The 16,692-nt window shown below is 36.2% G+C and overlaps 1 protein-coding gene across 1 annotated transcript in view; it reads right to left on the reverse strand.

Annotated features, from left to right (window-relative positions):
- LOC135211709 (DBH-like monooxygenase protein 1) overlaps positions 1–16,692 on the reverse strand; it is a 729,747-nt gene that overhangs the window by 549,054 nt on the left and 164,001 nt on the right. Inside the window, exon 3 of the mRNA XM_064244956.1 lies at positions 234–347. Coding sequence (XP_064101026.1) covers positions 234–347 — 114 coding nt within the window. The remainder of the gene's footprint in view (positions 1–233; positions 348–16,692) is intronic.

Below are 16,692 nucleotides of genomic sequence, written 5' to 3' on the forward strand. Positions count from 1 at the left end.
TAATATCAATTTAAAATATTAAACTTTGATGATAGATATCGCTTCCTGCGCTCATCCTGTGTAGCATCATGGATGGAACACTGTAAATGCATTGCATGCAGTGTCAGTAACAGATACCTATAAAATGTTACGGGCAATTATAGTGCATATAAAGATTTGAAGATTCACATCCTTGAAGATGTAATAGAAGAAGAAGAAGAAGAAGGAGAAGTGAAAACTCTTTCAGTACATACCACTGCATGCGGTGTTCCTTTATAATCGACGAAACCGATGAGAAGATCTGCGTTTTTCATAGTACCCGTTGAAGAAATGCCCATCGCTACGTACCCCAGGGTACGTCCTTGTAACTGTTGGGAAAACAGAATACAGAGTCAGTCGTTATATTAAATACAAATAGAAAAGTTCTTGGAACTGTTCTTTTTCTCTTTATATACATACGTTAGTAACATCATGAACAATAATGAGTGAGTATATTTTGATGGCGACAAGTTGTCAGTTACTCAAGTGGTGTATGTATATACGTATATGTGTATGTGAGTGTGTGGGTATATATATATATATATATATATATATATATAATATATATATATAATATACATATATATATATATATTTGTTTGTTTGTATGTTGCCATGTGTGTGTATGTAATATATTAAAATACAATGTGGAATCGTGCTTTCTAACTCTCTTTTCGTGCAAAGTAAAAATATTACATTCTCTCCATCTACAGCAATTTTAGAAGATTCCTCCCTAGGTGAGGAAAATGATGTAAGAAGTTAAATATTCATCAACTCTTCATCATGAATTCAGGTCTCGTCAGAAGACGTGGAGAGAGAGAGAGAGAGAGAGAGAGAGAGAGAGAGAGAGAGAGAGAGAGAGAGAGAGAGACTAATGGGAAAGAACATGCATGTGTTATGGGACGTCCAATGTTTTTTTTAAAAGCGTTTTTTCCTTTATATTTTAGAGATGACGGTACACGAATTGTTGTAGCAAAACAGCGTCTGCGAATATTACAAGACCGGAATTTTTCTCCCCCTTCTTTGTTTGTTGTTTATATTGTCCAATCAATGTGTTGCTGGAACGATTTCAAAGCCTCGTTGATGATTTTATGCTGTAGTTTGCTGCGGTAAATTGCAGCGGCCTTGCATTGAGCTCATACCTAAACAAGATGAAATTTGTTACCTCGCCAGAAAAACTGTACATTTTGTTTCAGATGTGAAACCACGACGATGAGGCAAGATGTATTTTGTTACGTATTTTTCTGATGATTTCTTGACCAAGCTATTGGCGTATAGAGTAAGGTTTGGATTGGATTGTAAGATACTGCTTTGTCTATCGAAAACAAAAAAGAATTATTGAAAGAGTGAACTCGTGCTTCAGGCCTGTTTCCAAACTTGTGTTTCGTGTGGTCCCTGAATAAGCTTCGGTTTTGTTGTTGTTATTGTGCTTTTGTTTGCTTTGTCCCTAGGCTGGCTCTGTACGTCTCTTGCCACTGAATATTCTCTCAAAATAACCACATATAATATGTGTCTTCCTGGACAGAATTTTCAATTTCACAAAATTAGAAATAATTATTGCTGTTGTCAAATATATGGTTAGCTTCGTCTATTGGCAGTTCCTCGTTGGACGACTAGTTTTCGCGCTCGCCTACCAATCTGGTGGTCCGAAGTTCGATTCTCGGCTCTGCCAACGCGGAATCTGAGGAATTTATTTCTGGTGATAGAAATTAATTTCTTGATATGATGTGGTTCGGATTCTACAATAAGCTGTAGGTCCCGTTGCTAGGTCACCAATTGGTTCCTAGCACGTGGTTCCTAGCTACGTAGGAGAGCTGTTAATCAGCTCAGTGGTCTGGTAAAACTAAGATATACTTAACTTCGTCTATTGGCTATTAATCAATTTAACGATTTAATATTTTTTCTAACTGAATTGTGTCATGACTTCATGTTTGAAGTTCCATTTTCCCTGTCACTTATCTTCATTCTACGCTCAGTATTCATTGTCTTTATATACTACTGACCATTTCAAGGCCTGCGGTGCATAGGTTTTCTTAAATATCTTTTTAAATATCAACTGTATCTTCTTGAAATTTTGGCCCAACATGTTTTAGACCTTCCGCTAATGTATGGCAATATAACTAAGTATCTAAAATGATTAATAATTGCACTTTACTCTTGAACATTTCCAATTTTCTCTGCATTTGACAGACTTTCGGACACCTTCTTTCTCTTCCCGTTAACAAAATATGAATGAAAGTGTACCGTACTACGATAATGACGTATAGTGTTTTACACTTTGAATTACTTTATGGATTATTGTTTTATGTATCCAAATTAGTTTATGCAATAAAGTTTATTTGTGTTTCATTATTTTGGGAGATTATTATGACCTCTTGGTTTATTTAGAGTATATATATACTGGAAAATATACCCGCTGAAATCCAGAGGGGCAGTAGTTACAAGCTGTTAGGGTGTGTTTATATTGTCGTCCGGCTTCCACCCGCCCATCCTGAACTCAATACCATCGAGCAGGTATGGGCGCATATGAAGCTATGTGTACGTTCATCGTTACGGCATTTCACCAGGGCAGATCTAAAGGCCAGATTGGAGGGAGCAAGGCTTGCTGTCACTAAACAGGTGTGGGAAGGAGCTGTCCAACGAAGTCAAGCTTTCGAGAACGAATACTGGCTTACTGACAACGTCCGGGATTGCATAGATCCAATCGTTGTCAACGTCGCCAGTGATGACGAGGACGATCTGTTTTTAGACAGTGATGGGGAGTGAGCTGAAATATCCTTATACGTGTGTATATATAGTCCTGTAATTAATAAGTTTTGATATATTTATCCACCAGTTTTTTATTTAGTATGTCTATGCTGTTTTCATGGTTACTGCAAAAATTTTCTTCAAAATCTGTAAAATTTCTGTATATATTGTACATACTTTATTGGATCTATATAATAAAATAATGTATATAGTGATCTTACTTTTAAATAAACTATGATCTGTTTTTTTCCTTCCATATTTATATCTTCAATAATAATCTAAAGTTGCCACTACCACACCATTCTCATGGAAATAGATAAGAAAGGTACATGATAAATAAAAACATTCAAATGGCTTTATGAAAAGTAATCAGTAATAAATGGTAGTTCGTGTACATTTTAAAACGTAAAAAAAACATATGGTAGTACACTATTCCATTCATAAGTATCAGACAGAGTAAGAAAGAGAGGAGTGGGCGGGGCTTCTTTCCTAACTCTTTGGCTAAGCCAACGACAGGTGTTCGTATATTTACAACTAATACTGAGGAAATTGAAAATTTTTTAAGTAAAGTGCCTTAAGTATTAATTCAGGGTACTTAATTATATTGCCATATATTAGCGGAAGGTGTAAAACATGTGCCAAATTTTCAGGAAGATACAGTTGATATTTAAAAAGATATTTAAGAAAACCTATGCATCGCAGGGCTTGAAATGGTCAGTGGTCTGTCCTCATGCTATATGTTCTGCATTCATTGTTCCTTTTTCCTCTAGTTTGTCCGTATTTGGTTTTTAATTCATCGTCATTTTTTCTTTCTAGTTTATCGTTATTCGACGGTCATCACTCATTGTTCATTTTTTATGATTATTTCGAGTTCAGCACTTTGTTGTCATTGTATATTTTCCATTTATTATTATCCGTATTCGTCGCCCTACATTCTGTATCTCTGTTCACTTTTGTTTTATCCTTATGTTGTACTCATCGTTTTTTTTCTCAGTTTATTCTTCTTTGACGCTCAGCATTCATTGCTCAACCTCCATTTAGATCATTTCTGTCTTACTCTCACCAGTCAGTGTTTTACTTTGCGCTCACAGTTCACCGTCTGTTTATTTCTTAGATAATTGTACTTGCTCCATGCTCAAGATATATTGTCTGTTTTTTAATGTTTATCCTTTTTCCAGGCTCTTCATTCATTATACAATTTTTTCTATTGTTTTAGCTAGCCCTATTCTACACTCAGAATTCGCTGTTCATTTTCTCTTTATTTATCTTTACTCTTTGTGCATTACTAATCGATCCTTATTCCAAGCGTAGCCTTTATTATCCTTTTTCCGTTTTCTATTATGTGCATTCATTACCCATTTTTCCTTAGTTTATTTCCGTTGTACCCTCATCATTCATTGTCTGTTTCCTTTTACTACTATCCCTAGGCTAAGCTTAGCATTTATTTTCAGCTGTCCCTTTAAGTTACCCCTACCCTCTGCATTCATTTTTGTATTTCCGATAGTTTTTACATATTGTATAGCTGACAGTATTGCTAGTTTTCTCTTCTTTATCCCTATTAAATTCTCAGCATTTATGGCCCATTTTTCCCATTATCTCATCCTTATTCAATTTATCCGTGTCCGGCGCTAAGCGCACTTCTCTGAAGTATCTGTGGCGGTGGTGCGAAGTTGGTTAATATCAGCTAATTGCGGCGAATTTATTTCCAAAGTTAAGAATTTGCCGCCTTTTTGAACTCTGACTTTTCAGCAATAGTTCCCAGCCAGGTTTTTTACTCCGCTCTCTCTCTCTCTCTCTCTCTCTCTCTCTCTCTCTCTCTCTCTCTCTCTCTCTCTCTTTGCAGAGAGAGATTTTCATACATGCGTGTCGGCTCTCATTTTCTCATTTTCCCTCACATTGTTTCATCGTCGATCATCATATTTTTTCTTTATAAAAAAATATTAATAATAAACGCTCAGTGGAAACGAGTTGTGGCGTAAATCATTTCATTAACGCGAAGTGAGACTACGAGTTTCATTTCCTTTCGGTCTTTTCACACAGGAAGGCTTCCCATCAGCTCTGCGGGAAAGTGAGCTGTTTTTGTAAATCATAATTATGTCCTCGGAATTTGTGCCCCTCCGGAGATTTGCGGAATTCACCCGGCTTTTATTATCTGAAATATTTTATACGGGGGTTAACAGCGACGTATCGGCCTGCATTTGAAACAGACCTTCGTATTGGCTGTCTTTGATCTGCGTTAGAATTTTGGCATGAAATGTAATAATGGAGTCTTCGCCTGCCGGATATTAATGTCCGAGCAGCTTTAATGTCCGAAATCACCCGAGAGATCCGGTCGGTCTTTTATTTTCTAGGTCAGGCGAAATCATTTTGGCCCCAAATTGCAAGCTGCTAGAAATCTTCGGACGGTCATCTCTCGGTGCTTCTAGAGGCGGGTTGTTCATTGCTGCTCTTCTTTTTCGCTTTTCACTTCAAATGATACTTTTCGTTGAGCTTATGTCAGAAACCTCATGTTTTCGGTATCTTTATGACCTATGTACAACCAAGAGGGGCACTAAATGGTGCGTTTGTTGTTTCTAAGAAGAGCCATTTTTCTTCCTTCAAGGATGGTCATTTTATGTATTTAACAGCGTAATTCACTTAAAATGCGTTTTATGCATATGCTCTTGATTTCAAGCATTAAATTTGAAAGCCAGTTGCTGGTTTTTCTCAGACATGGTCTGAGTGCGTTATTTGCTGTTGAGTTTTCTAGAAGATTTTTCGTCCATTGAGTACAATACAATTTCAAGTTCATATTCCCATGTTTATGCTTTGGTGTGTATTAGATTGCTTTAGCCTTCTTTACTTTCCGCGTAAATGAGACTGTCGATCTGTGGTTGAGAGATGACGAAATGTCCCCCTTCAGTTTTACCACCAATATTGTCTTCTTTGCTCAAATTCTAAAGCTAGGTTCCAAATAATGGCCGCAAATGTGACGATGTGACAGGGTTTTCAGCGGTTTACGCAATATCATTATCAGCATTCGTTATCATCGTATGCATCGTTATTTAATCGCTAATATAAACTAATAGCGCTGTGATGAGTAAACTTTACAAAATATTTCAATAATTGAGCAATTGAATTCCCATTTTTAGTGGGGCCGTTTTAAAGATTCCCCAGGCGAAGGGATCGGGGCTTTCTTTAGTAAATGAAGATTTTATTTCATTAGTTCGGAAACCCGAGAGAAATTTTGGCAGAGTGAACGAATTGTTTTTCTTGTTAATTTATTATTCTTTTCTATTGGTTGGGTAGTAGTTGTGATAAAACAAGGCATTCAAGAAACTTTTTTTGTATTAGCTTATGGTTTCAGTTAAAGAAAACCCAACACCTTTCTGGGATGATTAAATTTTGTCTATAAAAATTGACGTTTTAATAGACAAAATTTCTGAATCTGTAAATCACTGTCATTTGGAAAATCTTACAACCCTTCTTGAATCGGGAGATAGAACAATATATGTATTTTGTAAGAACCAAATTAAATTGAATATTTAGTACATGACACATACACCATATTTAACCAACGATGATGGATATACAGGTTTCCTTATCGGGAAATATATTCCTTTAGTTCATTAATTAGACTACTGATAAATGACTCGCCAAGTAAATGGTAGAGGGAGCCTCAGTGAGGGAAGATGGTAGGTCATGTAAAAACTCAACTTGGTGTATGAATATTATACATTTCTCAGTTGATTAGTTAATCCAATAAAAAAAAGTGTATTAAAGTTTAGTTGAGATAGCCTGTAAAATTTTGTAGATTTATTTTACAAGACCTTTGCAACTTTTAATCGGTTACACCTGAAATACCAAAATTTATCTTTTTGATACGGGTTTTAAAGAATAAAGATCTATATTAGGAGCATTATATGTATTTTTAACAGCCACAAAAGTCGCAGTAAATGGGAAGAAGACCGGTAGTTATTTTTTGTAAAAAATTAGAATTTTTAAAGGTCAAATTAAGATTCCAAAAAACCTGTGTGAAATTTGTACATTTTAGTGGACTAAGTTGGTAACTCGTGTAACTTATTTGGTGGTTGATTAGAGAGAATCCTTTTTTTTATGTGAATCGAAATTCCTTTGAAGTAGGCTTATTTTAGGAAAATTATGATAACGCGTATTGGTCTAATAAAAGGAACAGAAATTGAATGTTTTGGGAATGTATTAGAACTAACGCAATATGGAAAATAAAAATAAGATACCATTATTGTTTGTCAATTGGTAGTCTTGATGTACGTAAGAATCTAGTTTTGGAAATTAACGTGTCTATATGGATATCATCTTAGAATTTCTTTTATAATATTAGGAAGTAAATCAGCAGTCTTTAAAGAGAATTTCGGGATAACATAATTTTTCAGAATTTCAGGTAAGAAAATACATTTAACTATTGTAGATATACTGGGAACATTTTTATCGTTACATATATACTATATATGTGAGTGTGTAATATGTAAATGTAATATACATACATACATATATATATATATATATATATATATATATATATATATATATATATATATACATATATAGAAAGTGGATGGTATGTATCGGAGATATTTATTAAAAAAATTATTTTATAAATATCTCCGCTAGAACCATCCAGTTTCAATGAGGTCCTGTTAGTAATCGTATTAATGTACAAAATTGTGGAAGTAATATAAGTTAATACATATATAGAATATATATAGAATAATGTATAAACACACATTTGTGTTAGGGAAACCAGAGAACATTGATAAAATTTTCATGCAAGATTTAAAACTTCAGCGACTTAAGTAGTGAAGACATACATGAATAAATTGTCATCAAATAATAAAATGAACCAAAACTGTATGAAATGAATCTTAAGAATTCACAAGAGTTTGGAGATTAACTGAAATTTAGCTACAGATTTGTCGTGAATTATGTTGTAGAATCCACAGAACTTAGAAGGTTACGAGACGGAATGACTTCCCGCTGAAACTTGATTTGGATCCTATTAATCCAAAATGATGAAGCCCAGTTGGTTGGAGATGTGACGTGTTGCGAGTTGAATTCGTCGCTCTGTCAATTATTTTAGTTAAAGAAAAACGAGGAACTTAATTTTTTTCCTTAGAGCCTCCTTTTATTGTTACGTCTAAGTTCATTCCTTCATAATAATGTTTTGAGATATAGGATTTATAATGTTTCAAATACCAATTCCCTTACAGTTAGCCATTTAAAGATAATTTGATTAATTTTATAATTATTCAAAAGATGAATCCTTACTAACATGGTACCAGCCTAAGAAGGCCATTGACAAGAAATGCTAATTTCCAAAGAATACGGTGCTCATTGGAAGCAGCTACAGAAGATAATGGAAAATGAAATGTCATAAGAACAATATCTTATTTCTTAATGTGTTTTCTTACTAATGAAAAAATGGTTTTTGTATCAACCTGGTCAAAACATAACATCCCATACTAAATATCAAGTCCAAGAGATGAGTGATATTCGACGCCATCGTTCCATCATAATCTTGTTCTGATTTCAAAACGTCTTATCGCCGAGTTTTACATCTCTCTCTCTCTCTCTCGCAACACAACACCGCCCCCCCCCCGCCCCCCCCTCACACGTTTTCGGGGCATAGTCGGGGATGCTGGTGAATGGAACGAGGTCTGAGGAAGCGAAGTGCAGATTGAACAGGAGGCAGTGCGTTGCCTGGTTTTCTCTCTCTGGTAATCGTTAAATTGCCAAGCAACTAGTTGTCTTTTTTTTAAGCCTCGTCTCTCTCCTCTCATCTCTCTCTCTCTTATTCTCACATTTCCAATATGAAGGCTGCGTGGGTAGGAACCCTTTGACATCCCATTCCATCGGTTCTTCGTTAATCGATATGTTTCTCTTTGATGGGAAATCCAGGTGTCATTCTCATAACATGCGATGATTATCTTTTATATTTTCTCCCCAATACTTTTCTTTTTCATTCCCCATGCATGCAAATTGGAAAAGGTTGAAATTAGCGTTGGGACAGGGGTGAGGTTCTTGTCTAGAAAGAATAATTATTCTTATTCTTTTCGAAGATCGACTTTAATTTATTAGGACAAAAAATACAATGAAAGAGGTCGAAAATATTTTTACAACTGCATTGGCTCGTGAGAGAGAAATGTCACAATAAAATTGAAGACAAAAGGGTAAAAGTCACTTTTGATGCAACCACTAAGTAGAAGCATATGATGTCAATGAGGCGAAATCAAAGCTGACCTTGAATCGAATCATGATTCTCAAAGGTCAAAGGTCAAGTGTTAAAGGAAAATGTGTTCGTATTTCCTTTTTTAATTTATAAAGGTTTTACTGCTTTAGGTTTCACGTTATAAGGTAAAGAGACGTAAATGATTAAAGCAACGCTCAATTTAAAAGATGATACTAGAGTGTTTTTATCTAGGAGAAAATATAGTCATGCAAAAAAATTTTCAGCACTTATGATGCTTGTTTGTTTATGTGTACATTTATTTTGAGCATGTTAGAAGAAATATATATTTTCACATAATACACTTGAACATTCTGGTTAGTCTCCCAAGTAGGACAAACTTTCCAGCTCCACTATTTTAAACCACTACCGACAAACAATTCTTTTTTTTTCTTTTCGGTTGATGACAAAGGATATACTAATTTCAGCTTTGGGATCAAGTCAATTTTATCATTAACTCCTCGTATACAATTATGTCCGCTGTTCTTATGAATTTTGTCTTCTCTTGCTTCACATTATTTTTCCCCTGTGTCCTTCTGTTGGCTATTCCTTTCAGCAGTTTATGTGGTTTTAGGAAAGAAATTTTAACAGTAACAATCTATGAGATTCAGTCGTGAGAGAGACTGCGAAGTGAGATTTGGCCTGTAATAGTAAATGGAAAGAGACAGAAGTGCCGAAACGGAGCGAGAGCGAGAAAGAGTGACGGGAAAATATTTAGGGAGGTCTTCGAGCGACTAACCAGAACTGACTGCGATGTCCAACGAAACTAATGGTTATTCAATATCATCACGCCGGTCGTTAGGTTCGAGTCGTAGGGACACGGGAGAAGGGAGGATGGAGGATAAGCTTGATGCCACGGGGAGAGAGAGAGAAGAGAGAGAGAGAGAGAGAGAGAGAGAGAGAGCCAATAAACAAGACAACGATGCCTTACAATTCAAGGTCCTTCAATGCTATTCAAGTTCTATCATTTTCGCTCACCATCACAAACTCACCCCTGACATGGCCCTGCTTAAAATCTCGAGGAGAGCAAATACAGACAGACAAAAACAGAACGTCAAATAGAGGCGAAAATACAGACGTTCTGCAAAGGATTTTATGCACAGATATCTCTCTTCCAATTAGTGACAAAAGGTCATTTCCGCATTCCAGATTTTGAAAATGATTGCGAGCATAGCATGGAGAATACTCAATGAAGATTGAGACCTTTTTTTCTCTTTTTTTCCCCCTCCTCAGAGGGAGCCGTCCTATGCGGACAACCTCATTCATTTCGGAGTCTCAGGGAAAAGGAGGAAGCAACGGATTTACTTATTCAGTCGGGGTATCTATATAGAATATTATGGCCACCTGTCAGCCCGTCATTTATATTCTTGGTTTTGAGATCATCGCTGTGCTTCAGGGAATATTCTGGAGCAATTTACTTTTTGGGTCATTATTTAATGTCATTTCCGTTTATTATTAAAAAAAGATGTCGGATTATCTGGAAAATGTCTTCATGGTCACTGAATCTTTTTTTGTAATCTGCTTTTACTTTCATATTTCCAATTCTTCTTTAATCCCTTACTCTGGCTAATTTTGTAGTCTTGGGGGGATTTGTCTCGCACGGTGTTCAGGCCTTTTATTTCAACCACTATTTGTTTTCTTTATGTTGGGTTTTTTATTCTTGTGTACTCCTCCTTAGTGCAGATATTTAGTTCAATCTGCCGTGTTTTTAGTTTTCTGTTAAAGAAAGCTATTAAGATGGCTTTGTGTGCCCTCTAGCCCCTGCAGTTTAATTTTATTTAAGGTTAGTTACCCATGATCGTACGTCTGACAACGCTATAAGTGTAAAATAAACAGGCCACCACCGGGCCGTGGCTGAGAGTTTCTCACATTATGCACGCAGAAAACTCGATAGTGCCGAAGAAACATTTTTACCAGTTTAATCTTCTCTTAAATAGTTTGATTTAGTATTCGACGAGTTTCCTTTTTAATTCTCTAGCAATATATAATAGAACATTTGCAGTGCAGCTTATTTGGACCGAAAGAAATTAAATGCATTTTGCTGAGAGTTACTCGAAGCCTTGAATCAAATTTTCTAGACCTTGTGTGTCTTGTTTTCAGGTTCCCCCTAATTCTCCATATTTTCATTTCTTAAGACAGATGACTATTCCCCGCCTAGGTGAACCTACCTTTCTTTACCATACGCGCTTCTTGGTGAGCCTAGCTATATTTACCATACGCATTGCAAAAATTTATATTGTTCCTGTATCCTGTAGACTCCACAGCAATGGTTCTCAACTTGGGGTGTAGAGGATGGTTTCTTGTTTCAAAGCTGTTAGCAAATTATATCATGTTTATGTTCTTAGAGTCCATAGTAGTCTCGGTATTGATGATTCCGTACAATTTTTGAGTTTCAAAAAAAAAAAGATAAATAAATAAATAAGAAAAGGCTGAGCACCAAAGACATGGTTAAAAAGAAACAACCTCCTCCCCCCCACCCAAAATATACATTTCATAATCCAGCAATACCAGTCATCACTCAATACAAGCCATATACAAAACACGGTACACAGCAAAATGATCGAAAAAGCTTTGCTTTTAAAATAAATAATACTGTTGTTCCCCGCAACTCAAAACTAGATCTCCTCTGACCCTTGCGTGGGTCATACCCTTTCCTTTGTACACTGACCACGGATTGATTGGTGATTACGTGGCGGCTCTTGACAGTCTGCATAGACTAGTATTATGGAAGTTCTTGCCAGAGCAGGGAATATGTGAAATTATCCAATAAACGAATTAAAGCAAAGTTAATGTTGTTGGGGTCTTGACGAGTGAATTTTCAATAGAGAGTGGGGTGCTGAAAAGGAATGTTATGTGCTGGTTTGCCCGTCTCTTAGATTTCCCATTGAAAAACTAGTAATAGAAGGAAGAGAAGGTTTAGGCCGGAACTTGTCAGAAGAAACTTGACAGATTAATAATATCGAAATAATGCTATTTTAATCAGCAAAATACCAAAAAATGTATAAGGCTTTTTTAAAGAAATACACCATGTCTAGAGAGGCTGAAGATGAAAAACGATATATATATATAGATATATATATATATATATATATATATATATATATATATATATATATATGTGTGTGTGTGTGTGTGTGTATATATATATATCTATATATATATATATATATATATATATATATATATATATATATATATATATATATATCAATTCAAGCTACAAATGTCCTTTAATATCTAAATTCACTTTACCTCCCAAATGATATATTTTCATATATGTACCGAAGGGGAATTTTTTTGTTGAATATAATTTCGTCCCCCATGGGATCGAACCACCGTCCAAGTGGATGGGGACGAAATCAGGACAGTCAGTGACGCTATCCAATCAGCCAACAGAGACGCTATAAGTTCATATCGATTCTGACCTTACAAATCACCCTCGATCTCGGTGCTTTTGTAATTAGAATCGATATGAAACCCCGTCTACCATGTTAGCCAATTCGAGCGTTTGACAGCACGTAGCCTTTTGTTATGAATAATTATCACATCGAACCATGATCCATTTATATATCAATTCAAGCTACAAATGTCCTTTAATATCTAAATTCACTTTACCTCCCAAATGATATATTTTCATATATGTACCGAAGGGGAATTTTTTAGTTGATAATAATTTCGTCCCCCCATGGGATCGAACCACCGTCCAAGTGGACGGGGACGAAATCAGGACAGTCAGTGACGCTATCCAATCAGTCAACAGAGACGCTACGCTATAAGTTCATATCGATTCTGACCTTACAAATCACCCTCGATCTCGGTGCTTTTGTAATTAGAATCGATATGAAACCCCGTCTACCATGTTAGCCAATTCGAGCGTTTGACAGCACATAGCCTTTTGTTATGAATAATTATCACATCGAACCGTGGATTCCATTTATTTATATCAATTCAAGCTTCAAATGTCCTGTAATATCTAAATTCCACCCCCCCTTTAAAAACCTCCCAAATGAAATATTATTTTTCATATAAACGTTACCGAAGGGGAATTTTTTAAAGTTGATAATAATTTCGCTAAATTCACTTTCCATCCCCCCAATGAATAAATAAATTTTCCATTAATATTGTACGAAGGGAATTTTTTTTAGTTGAATAATCATTTCCGTCCCCAATTGCTAAATTCACTTTAACCTCCCAAATGAATATTATTTTTCATTATAATGTACGAAGGGGAAATTTTTTTTTAGTTTGATAATAATTTTCGTCCCCCCATGGGATCGAACCAACCGTCCAATGGACGGGGACGAAATCAGACAGTCAGTGACGCTATCCAATCAGCCAACAGAGACGCTATAAGTTCATATCGATTCTGACCTTACAAATCACCCTCGATCTCGGTGCTTTTGTAATTAGCATCAATATGAAACCCTGTCTACCATGTTAGCCAATTCGAGCGTTTGACAGCACGTAGCCTTTTGTCATAACAAAAGGCTATGTGCTGTCAAACGCTCGAATTGGCTAACATGGTAGATGGGGTTTCATATCGATTCTAATTACAAAAGCACCGAGATCGAGGGTGATTTGTAAGGTCAGAATCGATATGAACTTATAGCGTAGCGTCTCTGTTGGCTGATTGGATAGCGTCACTGACTGTCCTGATTTCGTCCCCGTCCACTTGGACGGTGGTTCGATCCCATGGGGGGACGAAATTATTATCAGCTAAAAAATTCCCCTTCGGTACATATATGAAAATATATCATTTGGGAGGTAAAGTGAATTTAGATATTAAAGGACATTTGTAGCTTGAATTGATATATAAATGGATCACGGTTCGATGTGATAATTATTCATAACAAAAGGCTACGTGCTGTCAAATGCTCGAATTGGCTAACATGGTAGACGGGGTTTCATATCGATTCTAATTACAAAAGCACCAAGATCGAGGGTGATTTGTAAGGTCAGAATCGATATGAACTTATAGCGTCTCTGTTGGCTGATTGGATAGCGTCACTGACTGTCCTGATTTCGTCCCCGTCCACTTGGACGGTGGTTCGATCCCATGGGGGGACGAAATTATTATCAGCTAAAAAATTCCCCTTCGGTACATATATGAAAATATATCATTTGGGAGGTAAAGTGAATTTAGATATTAAAGGACATTTGTAGCTTGAATTGATATATAAATGGATCACGGTTCGATGTGATAATTATTCATAACAAAAGGCTACATGCTGTCAAACGCTTGAATTGGCTAACATGGGGCGGTAGACTTTGTGGGGTTTCATATCGATTTTAAATTACAAAAGCACCGGATCGAGGGTGGTTTGTAAGGTCGAATCGATATGAACTTATAGCGTCTCTATTGGCTGATTTATCCCAGCATCAGATATACGATCATGCGATTATTATGAGCTAAAAAATTCCCCTTCGGTACATATTGAAAATATATCATTTGGGGGGAGGTAAAGTGAATTTAGATATTAAAGGACATTTGTAGCTTGAAATTGAATATAAAATGGGGATCCTGGTTCGATGTGATAATTATTAAATAACAAAAGGCTACGCTGGATCAAACGGTTCGAATTGGCTAACATGGTAGACGTTTATAATTCGATTCTAATTAACAAAAGCCCGAGATCCGAGATTTGTAAGGGTCAGGAATCGAAATGAATTTATAGCGCCTCTGTTGGCTGATTGGATAGCGTCAAAATGCTTGTCTGAATTTCGGTCCCCGTCCCACTTTTGGACGGTGGTCGATCCCATGGGGGGACGAAATTGATTAGAAAACTAAAAAATTCCCCTTCGGTCATATATGATTTAATCATTTGGGGAAAGTAGCCGAATTTAGATACGAGACATTTTGTAGCCTTAATTGATATTATAAAGGAGGACGGTTCGATGTGATAAAAATTTAATTCCTAACAAAAGGCTACGGTTGTCAAACGTTCGATTGGCTAACATGGTAACGTCTCATATTCGATGTTAATTACAAAGGCACCGGTCGAGCGATGTCAAGGTACAATCGATATGAAACTTTTATAGCGTCTCTTGTGGCCCCTGATTGGATAGCGATCTGACTGTCCTGATTTCGTTCCCCGTCCACTGACGGTGGTTCGATCCCAGGGGGCGGGGGGACGAAATTATTATCAAGGCTTAAAAAATTCCCCTTCGGTACATATATGAAAATATATCATTTTGGGAGGGTAAAAGGAATTTAGATATTAAAGGGACTTTGTAGCTTGAATTGATATAATTTAAATGGATCAAGGTTCGATGTGATAATTATTCATACAAAATTTGCTACGTGCTGTCAACCGCTCGAATTGGATAACAAATGGTGACGGGGTTTCATATCGGATTTTAATTACAAAAAGCACGAGATCGAGGGTGATTTGTAAGGTCAGAATCGATGAACTTATAGGCGTCAACTGTTGGCTGATGGATAGCGAAACACCTGACTGTCTGATTTGTCCCCGTCCCTTGGACGTGGGGTTCGATCCCATGGGGGGAGGAAATTAGATCAGGGGTAAAAAATTCCCTCTTGGTTACATATACGATAATTATCAAAATTTGACAAAGCCGAATTTAGATAGGAAAAGGACATTTGTAGGGCTGAATTTGAATTTTATATAATGGTCACGGAATTCGATATGAAATAATTATTCAAATAATAGGCTACGTGCTGTTCAAACGGCTCGAATTGGCTAACATGGTAGACGTTTTCATAATCGATTCTAATACAAAAGCACAAGATCGAGGGTGATTTTTCAAAGGTCAGAATCCCGATATGAACTTATAGCGTCTTGGGTTGGCTGATTGGCCTTAGCGTGGCACTGACTCCCTGATTTTAGTCCCCGTCCCACTTGGGGACGGTGGTTCGATCCCATGGGGGGACGAAAATATCAACTAAAAAATTCCCCTTCGGTACATATATGAAAATATATCATTTGGGAGGTAAAGTGAATTTAGATATTAAAGGACATTTGTAGCTTGAACTTGATATAATAAATCGGATCACGGTTCGATTGTTGATAATTATTCAATAACAAAAAGGCTACGTGCCTGTCCAAACTGCTCGACCATTGGCTTAACATGGTAGCGGGTTTCATATCGATTCTAATTAACTTCCAACAAAAAGCAACCCCGACGATCGAGGGTGGGGATTTTTGTAAGGTCAGAAATCGATATGATAACTTATAGCGTCCACTCCCCCCCACCCACCCCCCCCCTCGTCTCTGTTGGCTGATTGGATAGGCGTCACCTTGACTGTCCTGATTTCGGTTTCGTCCCCGTCCACTTGGACGGTGGTTTCGATCACATGGGGGGGAACGGAATTTATTATTCAGCTAGAAAAAATTCCCCTTCGGTAACATTATATGAAATATCTAATTCATTTGGGAGGTATAAAGTTGAATTAATTTAAGATATGACAAAGTGACACTTTTTCGGTAGCTTGCAATTGATATATAAATTGGATCACCGGTTCGATGTGATAATTATTCATATATATACATATATATATAATATATATATATATATATATATATATATATATATTATATTATATATTATATAATTATATATTATATATATATATATATAGATATATATATATATATATATATGTGTGTTGTGTGTGTGTGTGTGTGTGTGTGTGAGATTGTGTGTTTGCTAGTTTAATTAACAAA

Source organism: Macrobrachium nipponense, chromosome 4 (assembly GCF_015104395.2).
Source record: "Macrobrachium nipponense isolate FS-2020 chromosome 4, ASM1510439v2, whole genome shotgun sequence".
NCBI lineage: Eukaryota > Metazoa > Arthropoda > Malacostraca > Decapoda > Palaemonidae > Macrobrachium > Macrobrachium nipponense.